Source organism: Gossypium raimondii, chromosome 2 (genome assembly GCF_025698545.1).
Source record: "Gossypium raimondii isolate GPD5lz chromosome 2, ASM2569854v1, whole genome shotgun sequence".
Taxonomy (NCBI): Eukaryota; Viridiplantae; Streptophyta; class Magnoliopsida; order Malvales; family Malvaceae; genus Gossypium; species Gossypium raimondii.
Window position 1 is genome coordinate 42,639,400 of NC_068566.1, and position 20,897 is coordinate 42,660,296.

A 20,897-nucleotide genomic window follows, 5' to 3' on the forward strand; every position below is an offset into this window, starting at 1 on the left:
TAAATGTTTTAACACATAAAATCACATGCAACACATGTAATATTAAAACTAGTTTTTAACTAAATGTTTGAGATTAAATAGTTTGCTAGTGACCTATAGGGATGAAAAAATCCAAATTCGGTGAGTTTTTACTCGATCTAATTTGATAAATTCTTTTCTTGGATTTTGGTTTTGGATCATGCAAGTTTAGTTCTCCAATTAATTAGATTGGGTTGAAATTAGAAAAAATTTCTCAAGATAATTACCAAAATATTCTTTTATATATAATATTAGTTTAAAATTGATAATAAAATTTATATTAATATTAAAATATTAAAACAAATAAAAACATCATTAAAAATAATAAAATATATAAAATTAAAAATTATGACATATTAAATTGATTCAAAATTTAATATAATCTTTTTTAATTGAGTTCAGGACAGATAAATTAATATTTAATTTTAAATAAATCGAAATCAAATTATATTAGAAACATATGGAATTGAGATTGAATTGACCCTTTCCATGTAAGTGTCCAAAATATATATATATATTAGTGGTGTTTGGTACACTAACTCTTTCAATTTGTAGAATTTTCTTTGTCTTTCCTTTTCAAAAATATTAAGTTGTCTATTTCTTTTCAGGTAGATATGTATGTATTTGTATATCCATGTGTTTTACCTAAATTCAATTTTCCATTTGATGTTGCTGAGTATACTAGGAAGTCTATATACTCTTTTTAAACTCGTTACATTTATCAAGCGGATTATTATTATTATTATTATTATTATTATTATTATTATTATTATTATTATTATTATAGGACACATAACAGTTTTACAATCCTTTTAACTCCATTGAGTAATTGTCCTCTTCCGAACATAAATGCATAAATTAGGTACATTGAATGAGATAAATTAATCTTAAGTGCTCAATTGGAATATGCACATAAAATTTTAAAATAATATACATAAAATAATTTTAATTTTAAACTCAATTGGAAATACTATATGTTACTACTCCTATGATATATTTATTATGTGGGTGAAAAAAACTTTAAAATAAAAAATAGAGATATATTAATTAGATAAATATGTTCAAACAAGTTAGATAACTTGTACATAGGTTCAGGTGCTGACATCAGGGGCATAGCTAAGGGTAGTTGATTGAAATAATAACATTTTAGTCCCTCTCAATTATTAAATATTCCATTAAGTTTTTTTTTAAATTTCTCTTTCACCTCAGAAAACTTTTAAAATTGTATGTCTTCCTTGCTTCATCCGTGGTTAACATGTTATCTAGAATTCGGTTCCAATATAACTCTTTCTCCTCCGATTAAAATAGAATGCAAGCTTTAATTATAAAAAGAAAAGGACTTTTCTAGAAAATGTAATAAAAGAGTTGAAATTCAAAATTCGAAATTCAAAATTACATCCATTCACACGAAATAAAAAAATTAAAATAAATAAAAGGTTTTCCTAATGGGTTGATGATTATTGGTTAAAAACAATTTTAAATTTTATAGAAGAAAGCGAACAAAATTTTAAATTATTAGAAGACAAAATTAGTTGTTAAATACAAAATTCTTGTAATGGGTCCCTTTCTCATTGGTTCTTAGTGGCTCCCAACTTTCCTCACTCTCCCCCAAAATCTTAATCACATTAAGAAATAATAATAACCTTAATCAGGTAAAAACGAATGGGGACTAATTATGGATTTAGTCCCTCTATTATGTTGAAACTTGAAATTTAATCACTCTGCTGTAATTTGACATAGTTTGATTCATATCGTAATAAGTTCAATTTGATAACACTGTTAATCTATAAATAAAGTAAAAGGGAGAAGTCAATTTTGATTATATTCATTCTTATAAAATCCTTAGAAATTGGAAATATATATTATATAGATACTGGATATGGATTAATATATTAAAATGTAAAATCTTAAAAACATTATCTGAAATTTTGTAAATAAAATAAGTGAATTGGAAAAACTATTAATACTAACATAAGCAGAGAATACAAAAGTTGTAATTGACTATGAAAATTTTAAAAGATGAAACCAAGAGTGAATTGTAAAAGGAAATATTAAGTAAATATATTTAATAATTACATTTTCAATATTAATATAATATAAAAAAGTATATTAAATATTATGATTGAGAACTTAATGATACTACTTTAGTTGATAAATTCAATTGAATATTAATCATACCAAAGAATTATGTAAAATACTTTAATTTTACATTTGTGTAAATTAATCTCTCCCTCTATATACACAATGGCATGTTTTTTATTCAAAATCTTTTAAGTTTTAGAATTTTAATTGTATTGCAAATTTTAAATATTTATTATTTTATTTTTAAATCATTTATGGAAATGAAAATAAATATTATTATTTTTAACTCACGTATATTGAAATAAAAAATCATGCTTAAAACTATATGAAAATTTTATAATCTTGAATAGACTTTTAAACATTTATATTTAAATAATTTTTATAATTATATTTTTACTGAATAATATAATTTCAAATAATTAATTAGATCACAGTTATTTAAAATATTTTAGAAAAATAAAACAATCTACATACAAATATTATAATTTTAGTTTATGAGCTTTTCAAATTAATCTATTTTAATCTTTGTATTTTTTAATTTTAAATTTTCAATCTTGACCCAAATGATAGTAATCAAATTTGTTTGCCCAAATTCTATTATTAATCTCGTATTATACATAAATTGTAGATTTAGTTTATATTTTCAAATTTAATTTTAATTCTTATATTATTTAAATTTTATTCAAACGATAATTATTAAATCTATTGTTCAAAATGATATGATTTTTATGAGTATTTTGTTGAATTAATAAACTCATGTGACATTACAGATTTATAATATGTTTATAGCATAAAATTTTAAAAATAAAATGTGACAATCATTCTGGTGAAGGTTATAATTTTGAAATTTTAAAATATAAATTTAACAATGCTCAGATAAGAATACATATATTAAATTCACATACGCACTTACAGCAGAATTTAACTAGAAAAATAAAATCTCAAGTTTAAGAAAAGGATAATTTCGTAATATTAGGGAAAGTGAGAGGCAATTATGCTAATGTCCAATATCCGGTTTTTTTCTAGTTCATATTTTTCAAAAGGTTTTTGTTCTCCCCTTTGGCTTTTAGCCTTTCGTTTCCATTTGTAACGGTCGGATATTACGATGTACGGAGCTTCCCCCAACTTCGTTGCCGTCCCTTCACAGTTTATCCATACTAACGCCGTCAAAATCAAACCATATCTCCTGCCTCCGTCCGTCTAGGGCTGATAAAAAAACCCGTAGTATAAAAACAAATAATTTTTGTTTAATTCATAATTGTTTTTAATTTTTATAATATAAAAACAAATCTTTTATGTATAAATTATTTAAAATATATATAAAATTATTTTTTAAAAGTGGACCACTGTTCCGAATCGAAAACTTAAATTTTTTTAATAATCGAACCGAAAACCGAACCAATATCATAGTTACAGTCCCCTTCTTTGTGAAGCTCTCTCACATGTTCATTTTTAAAAAAGAGAACGAAAAATGATTGCCATTTGGATTTTGATTAAGTCTCTCTCTACATTTTAAAAGTTCGAAAACTCTCTCAGCTTCTTATTCTCTCTCTACAATCGTTGCCATTTGAATTTCCATTTAGCTCGCCGGCATTTTGTTTTAATTCAATGTAAGCTCTCTTTTAATGATTTTTCGTCGCCGATTCTCTTAATTTAGAAACTCTAAATCGGTAATTCCGATCCAAATCTATAGATAAATTTCATTCACATTTTTCTGCTTGATTTTTTATGTACATTTTTTTACTCTGAAGAGGTAAAACATCTTTTTCTTCCAAATCTGTGTATAATTCACCTTTCTTTTCTTTTCTTTTTGTTTTTTATTTCAATCAAAATTTTGATCTTCTGTGGACTGAATTAATGTCTCATTAGTGTCGAGTTAACTCACTGAGTTTGAGCTTTTCTTTAGTCACCGCGTGTACTTAAAAAAGTTTTAGATTCGCTAAAGAAACGTACTAGTATCTAAATCTTGAAGCAATACTACGTCATTTACACTGAATCCGAGTTTTCTCAGTGTAGCTACAATTACACGAATCGCAAGAGTCGCTAGAGCTCTCTGCAATGGAATCTGCACAGCAGCAAAGAAGAGGAGGAGGAGGATTGGTATCGCTATCTCCATCGCAAACGCCACGTTCAAACGATAAATCGGTGCGAGATCTGCGATCAGCCGATTCCAATTCGAGTTCCAAACAAGATAAAGGCGTTAACGTTCAGGTTATTTTACGTTGCAGGTCAGTGTTTTCATTTTTTGTTCAGTTAGTATTTATTTAAAGGATTAAAAATTAATAATAACAATTTCGGTTTTCTTTTTCCTTTTTGTAGGCCATTGAGTGAAGATGAAACGAGAATACATACTCCGGTGGTGATATCGTGTAATGAAAGTAGAAGAGAAGTTTGTGCTGTACAGAATATTGCTAATAAGCAAATTGATAGGACCTTTCTTTTTGACAAGGTTTCATGCTTGTTATAAATTTGCATTTCATTGGCGGAGATTAAATTTTATGTTTTGTTAAAATTAATTGCTAGGCTCTTGAGAAAATGTAGACAGAGTGAAGTTGGAAACATTAATTGTTTTTTGCTAGGTCTTTGGTCCGTCGTCTCAGCAAAAGGAGTTATTTGATCTAGCTGTGTCTCCCATTGTGAATGAAGTTCTTGAGGGTTATAATTGCACTATCTTTGCATATGGCCAGACGGGAACTGGAAAGACATACACAATGGAGGGGGGAGCAAGGAAAAAGGTTTGGTTTTGTTCTAGTTTGTTAAGGTTGCATTTGGAAACTTGAATTTAGAAAATCGTATTAGTGTGGTAAAGCATATATGAATGCAACATTCATTATTATTTTTCAAAACCATTGATTCTTTTATGCCTATGTAGTTGTGAATTTGAAATTCTTTTTGTAAATGAATTTCATGTTTTTATGCCTTTCAAAAATATAATCTTATTAAATTACAAAATATTTTAGATAGAATATATGCTTTTTTATTCTCACAATTTTTGTATAAAAATGAAATTTGAATCCAAATTTTCAAGGTTATGTTTTCAGGCATAGAATAAATGATTTCATAATCTTTTGCTTGCTTTCAGTTCTAAATGAACTTGTGGTTTACGCAGAACGGGGAATTCCCAAGTGATGCAGGTGTTATCCCTAGGTCTGTTAAACAAATTTTTGATATATTAGAAGCTCAGAATGCTGAATATAGTATGAAGGTTACGTTTCTAGAGCTTTACAATGAGGAAATAACAGATCTTCTGGCACCAGAGGAAACTATGAAATTCGTTGATGATAAATCTAAGAAACCCATTGCTCTTATGGAAGATGGGAAAGGGGGAGTTTTTGTCAGAGGCCTTGAAGAAGAGATAGTTACAACTGCTAATGAAATTTACAAAATCTTGGAAAAGGGCTCTGCTAAAAGGCGAACAGCTGAAACTCTACTTAACAAACAAAGTAGTCGTTCTCATTCTATATTTTCAATCACAATCCACATTAAGGAGTGTACTCCAGAGGGGGAAGAAATGATTAAATGTGGGAAGCTAAATCTCGTTGATCTTGCTGGTTCTGAGAATATTTCACGTTCTGGTGCGAGAGAGGTATTGTGTCACGATCCTGAATGTATAATTTTCTATGGCTATGAGTCTTATGTATCAATCAAATGACAAAAAAGGACAAAAAATTCTATGTTACCCTCTTCAAAGACTGATTTTGTGTTGCCAATGTTAGGATATTTGAACCTTTTAATTGTTGATCCCAAGTTAATTGGCTCTTACAGGGCAGAGCAAGGGAAGCTGGAGAAATTAATAAAAGCTTGCTCACTCTTGGTCGTGTTATCAATGCACTTGTTGAGCACTCTGGTCATGTACCTTATAGGTATGGATTATCAATACGTGAAAATTTCTCATTAGCATCTTGTTTTAGTTTGGATAAATAATATATATTTGCAAATGGCAGAGATAGCAAACTAACAAGGCTATTGAGGGATTCTTTGGGAGGGAAAACAAAAACATGTATAATTGCCACCATATCACCATCCATCCATTGTCTGGAAGAAACACTCAGCACTCTAGATTATGCGCATCGTGCCAAGAATATCAAGAACAAACCAGAGGTCAATGGATTAGTCTTATGAATCACCGTTTGAGCTTTTCATTGCTAATTCTTTCCCATTATACAAATGAACTATGTCCCATTTCTCTTTTATACAAAGTTAAAATATTTGATCTCTTTGCAACATGCTGAAATAATTGAAATTTGTTACTATGACAGATTAACCAGAAGATGATGAAATCTGCTTTAATAAAAGATTTATATTCTGAAATTGATCGGCTGAAGCAAGGTAGTTGGCTGTTCTTTAAATTTTTTGCCAAGAAACTTAATTACCTCATCGTTTGGTTCTTATAAGTGATAATTTTTTGCTTCCCTTTTTATGTTCTACCAGAGGTGTATTCTGCAAGAGAGAAAAATGGCATTTACATTCCACGAGATCGTTTTCTCCTTGAAGAAGCAGAGAAGAAGGTAGGATTTAAACCATGTGATTGAATGGTAGAAATGTTTGTCCCAAGTTTCATGGAGAATTGAATTTATTAGTAATAAACTATTACTATTACTAATAAATATTAACTTTTACCTCAGGCTATGGCTGAAAAAATAGAGCGCATGGAACTTGAATCAGAATCCAAGGAGAAGGTCCATTTCTTGAAATCAACCCTTTAGTTCTTTTCTGATGTAGGATTCAGTGGTCAAGCTAATTATTCTTTCTTTACTTTTCTGCAGCAAATTACTGAGCTTCAGGAGCTTTACAACTCACAGCAGCTGATGACTGTGGATTTAAGTGAGAAACTTGAAAAGAAGGAGGTATTACAGTTTTGGACGGTCAACGTACAAATATCATATTAGCTCTTTTATTGTCTTATACCGTGACAGAAGTGACATTCTCTTTCTCGTTTCCTTTTTCACCAGAAAAAGCTCGAGGAAACTGAAATTGCATTGTTTGATCTTGAAGATAAACATAGACAAGCAAATGCAACTATTAAAGAGAAGGAATTTTTAATATCTAACCTCCTTAAATCTGGTGAGTTGGAGGTTGCTTGGGCAACTTGTCTGGTCTGTTTTTTTTAACCATTTCATTATCTTCATTTTGATGGTTGTTTTGTCACTTTTTTTCATCAGTTACATGGTAAGGTCTTCATGAGATGTACATGCACATTTCTGATAGAAAATAATGTATAGAATAATCGTTCTGCTTTTTATCTTTTTATAGTTGAATTTTAAATATGCCCGTTGCTAACTTTTCAGAGAAAACACTTGTTGAGCGTGCTTTTGAACTCCGAGCAGAGCTTGAAAACGCTGCATCAGATGTCTCAGATTTGTTTGCCAAGATTGGTTAGTATCCTTAGTACCTCACGTTATTTTTAGCAGGCTTGTTCTCTAAAGGTTTCTTTTCCGAATGCTGTTATGCTTTCAGAAAGGAAGGATAAAATTGAAGATGAAAACAAATCACTTATCCAAAAGTTTCAGTCCCTGTTGACCCAGCAGCTTGATATCTTGCACAAGACTGTGGCAGCTTCTGCGACTCAACAAGAGCAGCAACTGAAAGACATGGAGGAAGACATGCAGTCCTTTGTATCAACAAAGTCTGAGGTATGGTTTCAACTTGAACTGTCATTTCTGACCCAAACCTGACTACTCAATCCGATTAACTCAAATCTGAACTCGACCCAACCTGCTTTGACCATAAAATATCAACAACTCGAACCTACTAAACCTGAATTCAAAAAGGACCTGAACAAGTAACCCGAAATGACTTGAACAAAAACTCGACTAGGAAACCCAATGATCCAAACCTAAAAATTTTAAAACTGAATTGACCCAATCTAGATTGACTTGATCCGAAACGAATTTAACCCACTCAAATGACAAGTCTAGTCTCAACAACACATTTGAACATATTTAAGGACTCGATTGATAGCCTCTATAGCTTATCCTTTGTATAACTGCAGGCCACAGAAGAACTTCGAGGAAGGTTAGGGAAATTGAAGAACATGTATGGTTCGGGTGTCAAAGCTTTGCACGATATAGCCAAAAAGCTTGATGGAAATTTTATGTCAATTTCGGGTGATCTAAATTCTGAAGTTGCTAAGCACTCATGTGACCTAGAAGATGTAAACAGTATTCTCATCACTAAGTTTCTAAGTGGAATTTCCTTTTCTACTTCTGCTTATGAAGTTATTTATACGTGGTTCAGCTGTACAAAGGAATTACTGCTGAGGCTGAAGCGTTACTTAATGACCTTCAAAGTAGTCTTTACAAGCAAGAGGAGAAGCTAACTGCATTTGCTCAACAACAGCGAGAGGTTCGTAACTCATTGCTTCATGTCTCAGCTAAACTGTAATTGAGAGGTGTTGGTAGCGGACTCACTTCTTTCTATTTCATCTACAGGCACATTCCAGGGCAGTAGACAATGCAAGGTCAATTTCTAAAATAACAGTGAATTTCTTCGAGACTTTAGACATGCATGCATCCAAGCTGACCAAAATTGTGGAAGAATCTCAAACAGTAAACGACAACAAATTGTCTGAATTTGAAAAGAAGTTTGAGGTACTTAATGGTTCTTAGTTCAGATAGTTTTGCTTTTCTTAAAGCCAGTTAAAGATAACTTCAATTCATTATATAATACATGTAGGAATGTGCCGCTAATGAAGAGAAGCAATTGCTGCAAAAGGTGGCAGAACTGCTTGCAGGTTCAAGTGCTAGGAAGAAAAAGCTGGTAACTATACACGAGTTCTAATTTCAACATTCTTATGAGCTGTGTTTTCTTGATCTGTGCTCAATAATTATTTTGGGAGTAATTCCTTTATTTCTGTTTTCTTTTTAGGTCCAAATGGCAGTCCACGATCTCCGGGAAAATGCATCCAGCAAAACCAGTAAACTACAGAAAGAAATGTCTACCATGCAAGAGTCCACTTCTGTTGTTAAAGCAGAATGGAATGTTCACATGGAAAGCACAGAATCCCACTATATTAAGGATACTTCTGCTGTAGAAAGTGGAAAGAAAGACATGGAAGATGTTCTTCAAAATTGGTATGGTTGGTTTTCCTTCTTTTGTTTTTTTTGTTTTTCCCGATAATTCAAGTAAGCAAAGTTTTGCAACAAAGTTTGACAATGGTTACAAACCCACTCTCAGAGAGTACATTAGCTACTACATTGAATTCAAGTACCTATTCCTACCAAATCATGTAAATACACGAGTTCCAGGCAAGACGAAAAACCAGTGTTTATTGTTCTAGCTCTCCTTACAGCTCAATGCAAAGCTACCTGCCAAGAGTCATGCTGCTTGGAACTTCCAGTAGCTAGTGTACTCTTTGAGAGTGGGTTGCTTTGAAAACTGGCCTTCACGAGATAGATGATCCCTTTTTTCAGTATTATCCCCACATGATAAGAATTCAAGAAGAGATGTTTGTCATGATGATGTATTTAAGCACAATTTTCCCTGGCATCAGTATTCTGTTTGCAATGGATTGCTTTTAAGTAGGCACTGAACATTCTACAAAATTCCTGTTGCAGTATGAAGAAAGCAAAGATGAGTGCTCAGCAATGGAAGAATGCTCAAGAATCCCTTCTCAGTTTAGAAAAGAGTAATGTTGATTCTGTGGATTCCATTGTTAGGTAAAGCTTTACTTCCTCAAAAAAGTATTTTAGACAACTTCAGATAAAGATCACTGATCTTTGTTATCTTTTTATTCAATTAGGGGAGGAATGGAAGCCAATCAGACCCTCCGAGATCAATTTTCTTGTGCTGTATCCACTGCTCTTGAAGATGTAGACACTGCAAACAACAGTTGCCTAACATCCATTGATTGTAAGTATCTAGATTCTTACAACTAAATGAATATAAAATATACAGCTAGACCTGTCAATTCTTACTATCCTGAATCTGAACCAAATAGAAAAGGAATAAACTGATGAACAAAATTATGGGCAGATTCATTACAACTTGATCGTGATGCATGTGGGAACATGAATTCCATGATCATTCCTTGTTGTGAGGAATTGAGGGAACTGAAGGGTGGTCACTACCACAAGATTGTAGAAATCACAGACAATGCAGGGAAATGTCTGGAGGAGGAATACATGGTAAGTTTGTAGAAATCAGCAAGCAAGACTGTAAGAAAATGTTATTTATTTAATTTTGGTTGGAAACTCGTAATCTCAGGTGGACAAGCCATCGTGTTCAACACCAACGAAGAGGGCATTCAACCTACCAAGCATGTCATCAATAGAGGAACTGAAAACGCCTCCATTCGAGGAACTATTAAAGTTGTTTTGGGAAGCAAAATCAGCGAAGGTAGCCAATGGAGATATAAAACACATGTTGGGGGAATATGAAGCAGCATCAGCAGCTCCCCAATCCCCATCCCAACAATTGAAAGATTCTAGACTTCCTCTCACTGCTATTAATTAAAAAGTGAATGGACTTTTAAAACAGATAAAAACAAGAAATTAGAATATTATATTATATTATATATATAGTATTAGTATAGTGGTAAGAAAGAAAAGGTGTGTACAGTGCAGATACAGAACCAGAATACGGTGTGGCTGAACGACTCCTTCCCTTGGGCTTCCATTCATTGTTTGTTGAAAGAATTCAACTGGAACATGCAGTGAGTTCTTAAATATAATACTAAAACAGTGATTTATTATTATTGTTATTACTACTACTGTTTGCTTCTACCCTCCATTTGGTGGTTCATGTTTGAGTTGAGATTTTCTATTCTTTAAATGCCCTATCTCGTAAACTTTAAATATACTCCTTTATTAGGTATATTTATGTTATAAAAAATTAAGGTTAATTGCACAACCATTCTCAAATTATGATTAGAGATGGCAATGGATCAGGTGTTCTTCTGCTCCCCATGTTCACTTGTAAATAACCAACTCCAACCTTGAAATGACATTCAATTATAAATGATATTTATAATTAAAAGGGGATTTTATCTAAACTCAATCTCAATCTCACCTTGTAAATTTCAATAAAAAGTCAACCTGACCCACCGCAAAACCCAATTCACAAAAAAACCTATAGGATTGGGATGTAAAAATACCCCTATAGGGTTGGGAGGTCGGCTTAAGGTTTTTTTTTTTGCTATCCCTATACGCTCTAATTGAGTTCATAGAATGTTGGTATATCCGTACAAAAAGTACCAATTAAGTCTTTCAATCAAATTGTAAATAATGTATGCATATTACATGGAGAGTTTGGATCTTATGTATAAAAAATAATAACCCTCCTCAAATTTATTACAATTCCACATGTTTTAAACATACTCCATATCCGAAATGTCATTTAATGTAAATTGACAGCTAGGTTGAATAAAAGAGCAGACATGCTTTAAATACTCAATTAAAATATATGAAGTTTAAGGACTACTATACAATCCAAGCAATATTTAGCAATGCCTGGTGCAATTAGCCCAAAAAATTTATATTCCGTTAATTAACTTTGTAAGCCAATTTGCATTAAAATGGTATTTTTTAAGAATGGGACAAATTTGATAAATGCTTATTATCCCATTACATTAATAGAGAAAATTACTACAACAATGTTATTTATTCGCAGCTTTTGTATCAAGGAACAAGCTGGTCAAAGTATATAGAAGATATGCAAAATATGCTGCTGTTATAAATAACTGAGATCTGCTCCAGTAAATATGTACATTAAAAAAAAAAACACCCACGTAAACCTTGACATTATCAAAAATATAGATTATATTATTATGGTGATGATTAACAGAATCATGAAGTATTCATTGACCATCAGAATATCAGTTTCTAGTCTACATTTTGTTCTAAAATCACTATCTATATGTAAGTGTAACCTTTCAATTTATAAATACATACCTTGAAAGCTTTCTACCCTACCTAAGCTGGACTTTGCCCTGCAAAAATGTCAATGTTACACTCGGTCAGAAATCAACAGGGTCAATGACAAGCACCAAAAATGTACAAGCCATATTAGGAGTGTCATGACAGAGGAACTTACTGATACAATCATACAAGGCTAAAAGCCTTCTAAGTATCAACTAAATTCATAGTAAATATACTAAAACCACTGAGGTTAAAATGGTGAGCAAAGAGTTATTACCGCAACAACTAGTTAAAGAAAATTTGCATAGAACAATCGAAAACTACCTCAAGTATTTGATCATAATAAGCTTGCATCGAGGTGTTCAACTGGTTTTTCTCTACCATCATCAATATCATCAATATCTTCATTAGTGGAATTTTCTTGACATTGTAATTCGCCATCTTGCACAGGATTTAGGTCAGGAGGCTCCAATGTCATTGGATGATCCTGCTGAGTGGTACATTGCTCAGACTCATGACTAGAGTCAGCATTATCCTCCGCATTTTGTCTATCACAACACTCCATCTCCATCTTTTTATCATTGTCAATGCATGAATGTTCAACATTAAGCTCAGAGCCTAATTCAAATCCCGACTGATCCCCAGTGTCATGAAAAGCCACCGTTACAGCTACTTGAACGGATTGCTCAGCAGTATCCTTTTTCGGCCTCTTCCATTTCTTAGTAGATGAAGTTCCATCATCCTCAAAATCTTCTTCTTCTCTTTCTCTATGCAAATAAACCCACAATTTCCTCTCTCCATCAAATTGTACACAAGGATCACGTTCATAGTGCAAGCGGTCTAAGGCTCCACTAACAATCTGGTTTACTTGTGCATCAGAAACTTCTTCAACGACATACTGAGAGTCTCTTATCAAAGTACAAACATCTGCACGTGTGCCAATACTTCCGGGCAACCTGGCAGCAGCATCTCTCACAAGACAAAGAATTGTAACATGCGGTGGCCGATCACGTTTCAGCATAAAATGGTCTCGAGCCTTTGAAGTTGGCTTACCTCCACATCTTCTCAAGGGAGCAACTATAGACTTTTTTCCATCAGCAGCTGTGTAAGAGAAGGCCCTGTCAGGAATAGAATACCTAAGAAGCTCCTCCCTACGGAAATAAGCTCTCACTTCTTCAGAACTTGAGCTAATGGTGTTAAGGCTTTTCTGAGCTTTTAGGTCTCTGAACCTTTCTTTCTCATCTAAGTTGACTTGCATCAGTTCAAGCGGAGGTGCAGGAAGACTTCCTATTTGTTGGAGAGTCTCTTGACCATTTTTTAGCCAATTTGCAAAAGAATCAACCAACTTGACAAGCATTTTGTGAGGAAGACCCCAGGCTTCGGGTGATATCACCTCCTCAGCAGTCTCAACATTGTTTGAGCTATGCATAGCAGGGCCAACCCAAGACCAGCTTTTTGTGGACTTCTCATAGGCAACAAGTACCTTCCAACCTTTTGCTCCCAAAGGTGCTGTTTTTGATGAGAAAATCTTCAGAACTCCCCGAACTAAATCTTGAAGTGGCTCTTCTGTCTCAAGGATACACGGATCTCCAGGATTTACTGCCACGCGATGAACAATATCATGAACGGTAAGAAAAGGCACACTTGGTTGCACAAGATGGTCTGAACTATTGGTAACTGTGTTGTCACATGAGAGAACCCCATTCAGATCACCTTGCTGCTTTCCATTCTGCTCCTCTCTAGGTTTACCAACCTCTAAGGAATCTTCAGGAAATGGAGTAATCATTGCCATACGAACTGCAGAAAGAAGATGTATAATTGAGAATGAGAATCCAGTATGAATGGTAGGGGTAATCAAAGTAAATGGCTTTTTCTGTGGTTTGGTTTCCATCTCCAAATCTGTGGTTCCCAGATCTGCACCATGAGGCTCAGAAGGTTCCATATCTGAAGTAACTGTATCAACCTCCAATTTCCGTTTTCCCTTTTTCTTCACGAAAGGAGAATCATCAGTTTGCTGCTGGGGGTTAGGCTGCACGTTGCCATCTTCACCTCTTCCGTTGACATCTTCCATGTACCTCTTCCCTTTCTTCTTCTTTGTCACTTTGTTGCTCCCTAGCAACGAAGCTTCAGACTTCTGACAGCGATCATATGCTTCAGTGTTCTGTCTTTTCTTCCCAGTTCTACCCAGGTTAAATTCATCTGCCAATGATAGTGCCACAGGTGAACCATCCTCCTCATCAAGATAATCATGCTGATAATTTGACTGAGTAATAAAATGATCATAGGCAAGTTCACCGTTCTGCCTTTTCTCAGTAGGGTAGGCCCTCAATGAGGACCTACGTAACCTGTCACCAGGTTCCCCTCGTAAATGGCCATTCTTGACCAACTTGGAAACTTGTTTCCCACCAACCTCATCGAAAACTCTAGAACCAGAGTTAGGCAAGGGACTGCTTTCATGCATCTTACCCTTCTGTTTTCTTTCCGAATAGTAGCTTTCTACTCCTGCCACGTGCACATTTTCCTCAAAGCTCTTTTTGGAGTAGCGGTTCATTCCATCAAGAGGCCATCCATCCTTCATAGTATATTTCTTTGAAGATTTGGTCTTCTTAGAATCAAGGCCAGAATTCAATGAAGACAGGCGAGGATTTTCTACGACGCCACTGGTGTATGCCAACTTGCCTCTCATTAGAGGGTTGCTCTCCTCCTCATCATCAAATTGCTCAGATGAGTCAGATTCTGTTTCTTCGTTTTTAATAAATGCTCTACTACCTTTTGAAAGGGCCATAACTGCTCCTCCATTTTGCAAATGGTTCCCTCTAATCTTCTCCTGCGATGTTTTCTTTCTACTGTCAGATTTCAAGAATTGGTCACTCATCAGTGGTGAGGAAGCTTTATAAGATTTAAAACTGAGATCAGGAGACTCCCGCAGTGTTTTCCATTTCTTGTGCTTAATATTCCAATCATCAGGTCTAACAGACAAATCCACAGAGAAATCTTCTCCTTGGTTTTCATTTTGCCAAAACAGTTCAGTGCGCCCAGATAAGTCAACTCGACTCCCTTGCAATGGCAGTGAAGGAATTCGGCCTTTTATAGACTTTATTTGATCTCCGGCTGCAAATAGTGGGTCGTTTTTGAAACGCTTGGACTTTTTGGGAAAATTATAAGATGTTCTCATATTAGGAGGCTTTGAAGCGTTCGCATTCCTATTCCTACCATAGGAAAGGAAAGCATGCTTTGAAGACAAAGGCGAAGCCATGAAACTATCAGTGGCTAATTCTTCCCCTCTTAAAAGATTGTACTTCTTCCTTGCTCTCGAAGAACCAGATTTGCCCATGATGCTATCATCGAGAGCATTTTGGTTTCGCTGAATACCTGTTCCAAACATTGGGTCTTCAGCATCATCTAACCTCATCCAATCCCTTGCCCTGAGTGCTGCAGACTCATATTTCTCTCGAGGAAGTGTTCCTGGCAAACCATATGGCTCAGAATTCATATCTAAATCAGGGGAAAAGCAGCTGCCAAACTCTCTTGCAAAAGGAAGTTTTGACTCACCTGTCTTCAGTTTGCCTTTTGGATTCTGCTTCCTGTATTTTGATGGTTCCAAATCCATCAGCTGTCCTCGCGATGCAAACTCTAAAACTGGTTCAACCCCAAAGCCAGAGTAGCGACCTGATTTCTGTGGAGCTTTCCAGTCCTTAACTCTTTTGCTCCAAAAACCATCAACCAAATCCTCTCCATCAGAGGATGCAGAATCCTTATCTTCCAACTTCTCATACATCAAACTACTTTGACTTCTCATAATATTCAAAACACGAAGCCGCTCCTCAATACTGTATCCCCTACAATTAAGCCAAGCATCCCTCATTTGAATAAGATTGACAACCATAGTATTCTGATGCTTCCTCAGATGATGGTAATGCTGCTGCTTTCGAAAGAAATTCATGCCCTCCCGATAAAGTGCAACCCTCGGCTCACACAACCCTCCTTTCAACATATCAAACAAACTCTTAATAGGACTCCCAAAGTGAAGATTATTACCCTTAAAAATGTCGATCAAGGTCCGCATAAAGGTATCCTGATCCATATCAGGTAAAAACCTAGTAAGGCTAAACCTCTCTTCATCACTTAAACATTCATTCCACACATCAAGAGACAAAATATCTTCCAATCCAGAAAGATCATATAACTCAAAAGGAACCAAACAGGTCGAGTTCCCGACTTGGCAAAATTCAGCCCCGGTTTCACCTAATTCCAACAAATCAAAGTCATCCGAACCTGCTCCTGAATCAGCATCATCGTCAAATTCATCATCAGAATCAACGGCTGAGCTTGGACGTTGAAGCTCGTCCTCATCACTTGACACAGTCATCTCTCTACTACCAGGCGAAAACTCCGAATCAAAGGGTGAAACTTTGGAATTACTCTTCTCAATCGCCATCATAACCTTAAGCACAAAAAAAAAAAAATCTAATCCTCAATTCTACCAATTTAATATTTCAAAAAGAATTATTTTCACCGTTTTCCGAGTACAACGAACTCATCAGAAACCTAACAGAAACAAATAAAGGAAATAAATTCTCAAAATTTGAAATTACGAACTAAAAGAAAAACTGAAATACAGTAAAAATAATTAAGTTGAAGAAGCAAAACAACATTCAAGAGAATATAAAAACATATATATGTATATGTATACCTCGTCCGAAAGGAAGTGAAGAAATATCAGCGGCGAAATTGAAGATTTGGAGATCTCCTTTTCTTCTAATTTTCTAATCAAGAAAAATAAGGAGGAAAAAAAAAGCAAAAAGAAGAAGAAGAAGAAGAAGAAGAGAGAGTTAAATCTGAGAAACCCTAAAGGGAGTTTTTGAAATAAAAGAGGAAGGAGATGAGGGGATCAGGGGAAGGGGAAGGGGGGGAGTTGAAGAAGACGGAAGTGACGTGGAAGGATGGGAGCCCTTGGATGGAAATTGCAGAGGAAAAGACGAAAAAGGGCATAGGGTTGAGGGGGGGGGGGCGGGGGAAGAAAGAAAAGAGAGTGGAAAGGAACTTGACTGGACTTGACTCAGTGAGTTGAGTTCGTGCGGGAGAGAAAGAGGGAAAGGGAGAAGCAGAAGAAGAGAAAGGCTCGTGATTTAGCATTTAGGAAGTTTCCCGCCGTTGGATCTTGGCCCGCTTTAGGCGCTATTTTGCCTCTTCGACGTCGTTTAAGTCCCTCAATTCCTTTTTCATTTTTATTATTTTTTACCTTTTTCATTTTTTTGAAGCTTTAGACTACAGCGGAAAGGTGGTGGTCGTTAAATAGACGGTTATGTTTCTCATAGAAAGGAATTTATCTACTAAAATTATTATTTCCTAAATTTTACTTTTCTTTCGTACAATGCAAGAGTTTAATGTGGAATATAATATATTTCATGTATAAAGGATATGAAAAACAAATATTAATATTAAATAAATAAAATATGCAAAAATGAAATCATAAACTTTTTTTATGTCTAAACCTTAATTTAATGTATATATAAGATATAAGTTTGTATATCCGTGCGTGCACTAGTTAATTTTATTTAATAATAAAAATATGTATTAAGATTTATTTATTTATTTTATATACAATAAAATTTATAATTTAAAAACAATAAATTTTATATACAGTTTAGACAATGGATTATCCATGATTATGACATAAATATAGCATTAACGATATCAATTAGAAAGAAAATAAAACAGCTATTTTATTTGAATTAAAAGCTTACTTTTTATATTATTTTTATCCAATAAAAATAAATTTATATTATTTTGTTATCACTTTTTGAAACGGTACTTTATTCTTATCATTGATTTATTGAAAAATATATTTTTTATTATATCTCACAATTAATTGTTATCATTTATTCATATTGATAAAATTTATTGAAAAATATATACTTGTTTTGGTGGCATATTAAAGATTAACTCTTATCTTACTAAAAGAATATTAACTTTTATCAGGTTTATTCTTTTAGCATAATGATAATCAAATTTACTATAAAATAGTACAAATAATAAATGGTATGGAACAATCGAAGAATCTAACAAATTAAAATATGTATTTATAGGAACCTATGTGATGGTATGGTCAAAAGGCTCACTGTCCTAGGTATGATATAGGTTCAAGTCGCACTAATTACGTTCATTATTCGAGCTTTGCATTGTTATTGTAATTTACTAAAAAAATACATTTATAACGGCACGAGAAAGTTATTTCATCCATCCAAAAGGCTCCATTTCATAAGTTTGTACAAAGTTAACAAAATTATACAATAAATTGAATATTTACTAAATTAAAATTAATATAACATCAAAATTAAAACCCAAAGTTAAAACTTAAAATTAAAAAAATTAACATCACAGTTAAAATTCAAATTTAAAATCAAAATTATCTTAAATTTAAAATAAAAATAAAAATAAAACATATGAAATGACTTTTTTATTAGACATATAAAAGACATAAAAAATGTAAAATGACTAAAATGTAAATATGTAAATAAAAAATATACTCTATGTAACAAAAAAACTAAAATGAAATTATTTAAATGAAATAAGAACTTCAACATAACCATACAAAATACAACATGATCTACAATGAAATTAACCCAAAATTAAACTTTAATATTAACTCTTCAAATTTCTTTTTCTCTTTCACAGTTCTTCTTATATATTTAAAAAAAAATCATTTTCTTTGTAACTTTTATTCTCTTTTAATAAGATCGTTTACCTCCAAATATATATATACTATTCATCACCATTTCTGACCCTTCATCCTCTGAAGATCTCTACGTTCTCATTGAGATCATCTATTGATTTGAGTCAAGCTCCCTCCTCGATATTCACCATGATACGATCACCCTTAAAAACTTCTATGGCACCTACTAACAAAACCTCTTCGACTCTTGTGTTGGAAAAACAATGGGGTCGTTTGATTCCAATGTCTAGTAAAATATAGAATGGAATCTGTCAAAAATCAACAATGACGACCTCATCTCTATTTTTTTGTAAGGAACTCTAACATCTTCTATACTGAAAGGTACAATAAAAATATCGTAAGAAAGAATGATTGATGGGTGAAATATTGTGGGATCGACCATATAGGAAGCTTTAAATATTTGAGCATGATTGTTTTAGTTAGTCAAGTTAATCAGTCAAGAAAAATGAATAAATTTATCAAACTTATCTAATTAAATATTTAATTTAAACATAAAATTAACTTATAATTTTAACTATAGATAATATATAATTGATCATGTAAATTAAATGAAAAAGTAACTTTTTAAATTTCTATTTATATAATTAAAATTTTATAAAACTTTTAAAATTTATGGTTATATAATTAATATTTAATTAAACATAAAACTAACATAAAATTTTAATTATTATATAATATATAAATAAATAAATTATTTCATCTAATTAACTATTTATTTTAAATATAAATATTTTTTATTTAAAGATAATAAAAATTATCTTTTAAAATAATATATAAATTACATAAAAAAAAACATAATTGTGTCACTTGTTGCAATTTTAGGGTACCTACCTTGTTATATTAAATATATATATATATGATTTATGTTAAAAGATAAAAGAAAAAAAAAATTGGGTTGTTTTTCTTAAGCAAATAAGTCCTGTGCCTGGTAAGTACAATTAGCCTGTCCCTTACCTCTCCATTCAAACCTTTCAACTTCTGTCGCACTCTCCTCTATCAAGAATGGGTCTCTCGCCACTGCCCTGTGGAAAACGGATGCCGCTCTTCTGGTAGCCGTTGTTTGCTTCATCGGTTTCAGTATCCTTTGCTTGGTCAATTTATTCCCGCTTTACACACTCTTTTTTTTTTTTGAAAGCATGTTTATCAAAAGATGAAAATTCTGGTTATTTTCTAATGGAAGAGTGATCTCTTAGAACACAAATTGTTGCCAAATGCATGGGGTAAAAGGTTAGAAATTAGCAAATGCGAAATTGTACTCATCCATAAATTACTATCAAATTCCAAGCAACAATGGTTTTAGTCGGATAACAATCTGGGTTGATGTAGATCATAAAGAAAGATGACAAAAAACAACAGCGAGGGTAAATTTCTTGTATTTTATCTGGTGAGGAGCCAAGGAGGGTCAATTACTTATATGGGTCGGTGGTGTTTGTATCTTTGTAAAGTTATTTTATGTGTTTTAGCAAACATGGCTCATTATATACTTCTTGTGAAATTTTGTACCAATATCACTGGGTTATATATTCAATTTTTAAAATATAGTTTAAACGTGTTTTTCACAATTCAATGTATTGTTGCATGTTTTAATGTGATTAAAAGAAAAGAGCTTACAGCCATTTCGACATTGGATTAAAAAAGTCAAATAATTTTTCTTTAATTTTAGAAACGATGATTGTTTTTCTTTCTATACTGCTATTAAGAGTCTGAAAACGAAATCTGTACATATAGAATAAACTAGAATTCTGATGACAAATCATTTTCAAGTAATGTTTTTCTTGGTTGAATTAAGAAGCTAGGATTTGGTTCTTTAAGCTGATCATATTATAATTCCAGCTCTAGTGCTTTTCCTTTATCATGCTATGTGTGTGTGTGTCTTATATGGATTAAAATTCATGACTCCGCAAGATAGGTAGATAATTGATAGGCCATGAAAATGTAGTCTTAAAGGAAGGCCTTTGGTGTATTTGCAGGTGAAAATAGCAGTGAAAAACTAAGTCTAATGAAGACAACAGTGCTTATAGAAAGGTTAGTTTTGGATTTTAAGGGCAAGCTGATGGAGACCATAGTTCGTCACCAATACTTCTCCTGATAGTTCTTTCCCTGAAGGTATTTGATCAATTAAAATTTTGTACTCTTTAAAAAGGATAAATGATCAAATTTTATAGTAAAACTTCTCAATTGAATGATTAATGATAAATTTGAAC

At 32.8% G+C, this 20,897-nt stretch overlaps 2 protein-coding genes across 6 annotated transcripts; one reads left to right on the forward strand and one right to left on the reverse strand.

Annotated features, from left to right (window-relative positions):
* Nucleotides 1-3,522: 3,522 nt before the first annotated feature.
* LOC105788912 (kinesin-like protein KIN-5D) lies at nt 3,523-10,823 on the forward strand. Its single transcript, XM_012615993.2, has 23 exons — nt 3,523-3,710; nt 4,112-4,328; nt 4,420-4,549; nt 4,680-4,835; nt 5,210-5,686; nt 5,866-5,963; nt 6,045-6,201; nt 6,360-6,429; nt 6,532-6,608; nt 6,726-6,779; nt 6,867-6,947; nt 7,053-7,164; nt 7,389-7,475; nt 7,558-7,733; nt 8,093-8,254; nt 8,338-8,445; nt 8,532-8,690; nt 8,776-8,859; nt 8,968-9,173; nt 9,657-9,758; nt 9,842-9,951; nt 10,075-10,226; nt 10,306-10,823. The coding sequence occupies exons 2-23, from the start codon at nt 4,159-4,161 to the stop codon at nt 10,552-10,554; spliced, it is 3,177 nt and encodes a 1,058-aa protein (XP_012471447.1). The 5' UTR covers nt 3,523-3,710; nt 4,112-4,158; the 3' UTR covers nt 10,555-10,823.
* Nucleotides 9,159-17,077, reverse strand: LOC105788911 (uncharacterized). Of its 5 annotated transcripts, none has more exons than XR_001132192.2 (4): nt 16,651-17,077; nt 12,282-16,505; nt 11,991-12,028; nt 9,159-9,647 (listed from the first exon to the last, which is right to left on the reverse strand). XR_001132192.2 is itself a non-coding variant. In XM_012615989.2 (4 exons), exon 3 carries the CDS (start codon nt 16,396-16,398, stop codon nt 12,295-12,297), a length of 4,104 nt encoding a protein of 1,367 aa, XP_012471443.1. In that variant the 5' UTR covers nt 16,399-16,401; nt 16,474-16,505; nt 16,651-17,076; the 3' UTR covers nt 11,841-12,028; nt 12,282-12,294. The 5 variants fall into 5 exon arrangements, 4 of the variants coding, with proteins under 4 accessions (XP_012471443.1, XP_012471445.1, XP_012471444.1 ...); XM_012615989.2 differs by lacking the exon at nt 9,159-9,647 and having other exon boundaries at nt 11,841-12,028; nt 12,282-16,401; nt 16,474-16,505; nt 16,651-17,076; XM_012615991.2 differs by lacking the exon at nt 9,159-9,647 and having other exon boundaries at nt 11,841-12,028; nt 12,282-15,422; nt 15,510-16,505; nt 16,651-17,074.
* Nucleotides 17,078-20,897: the final 3,820 nt, after the last annotated feature.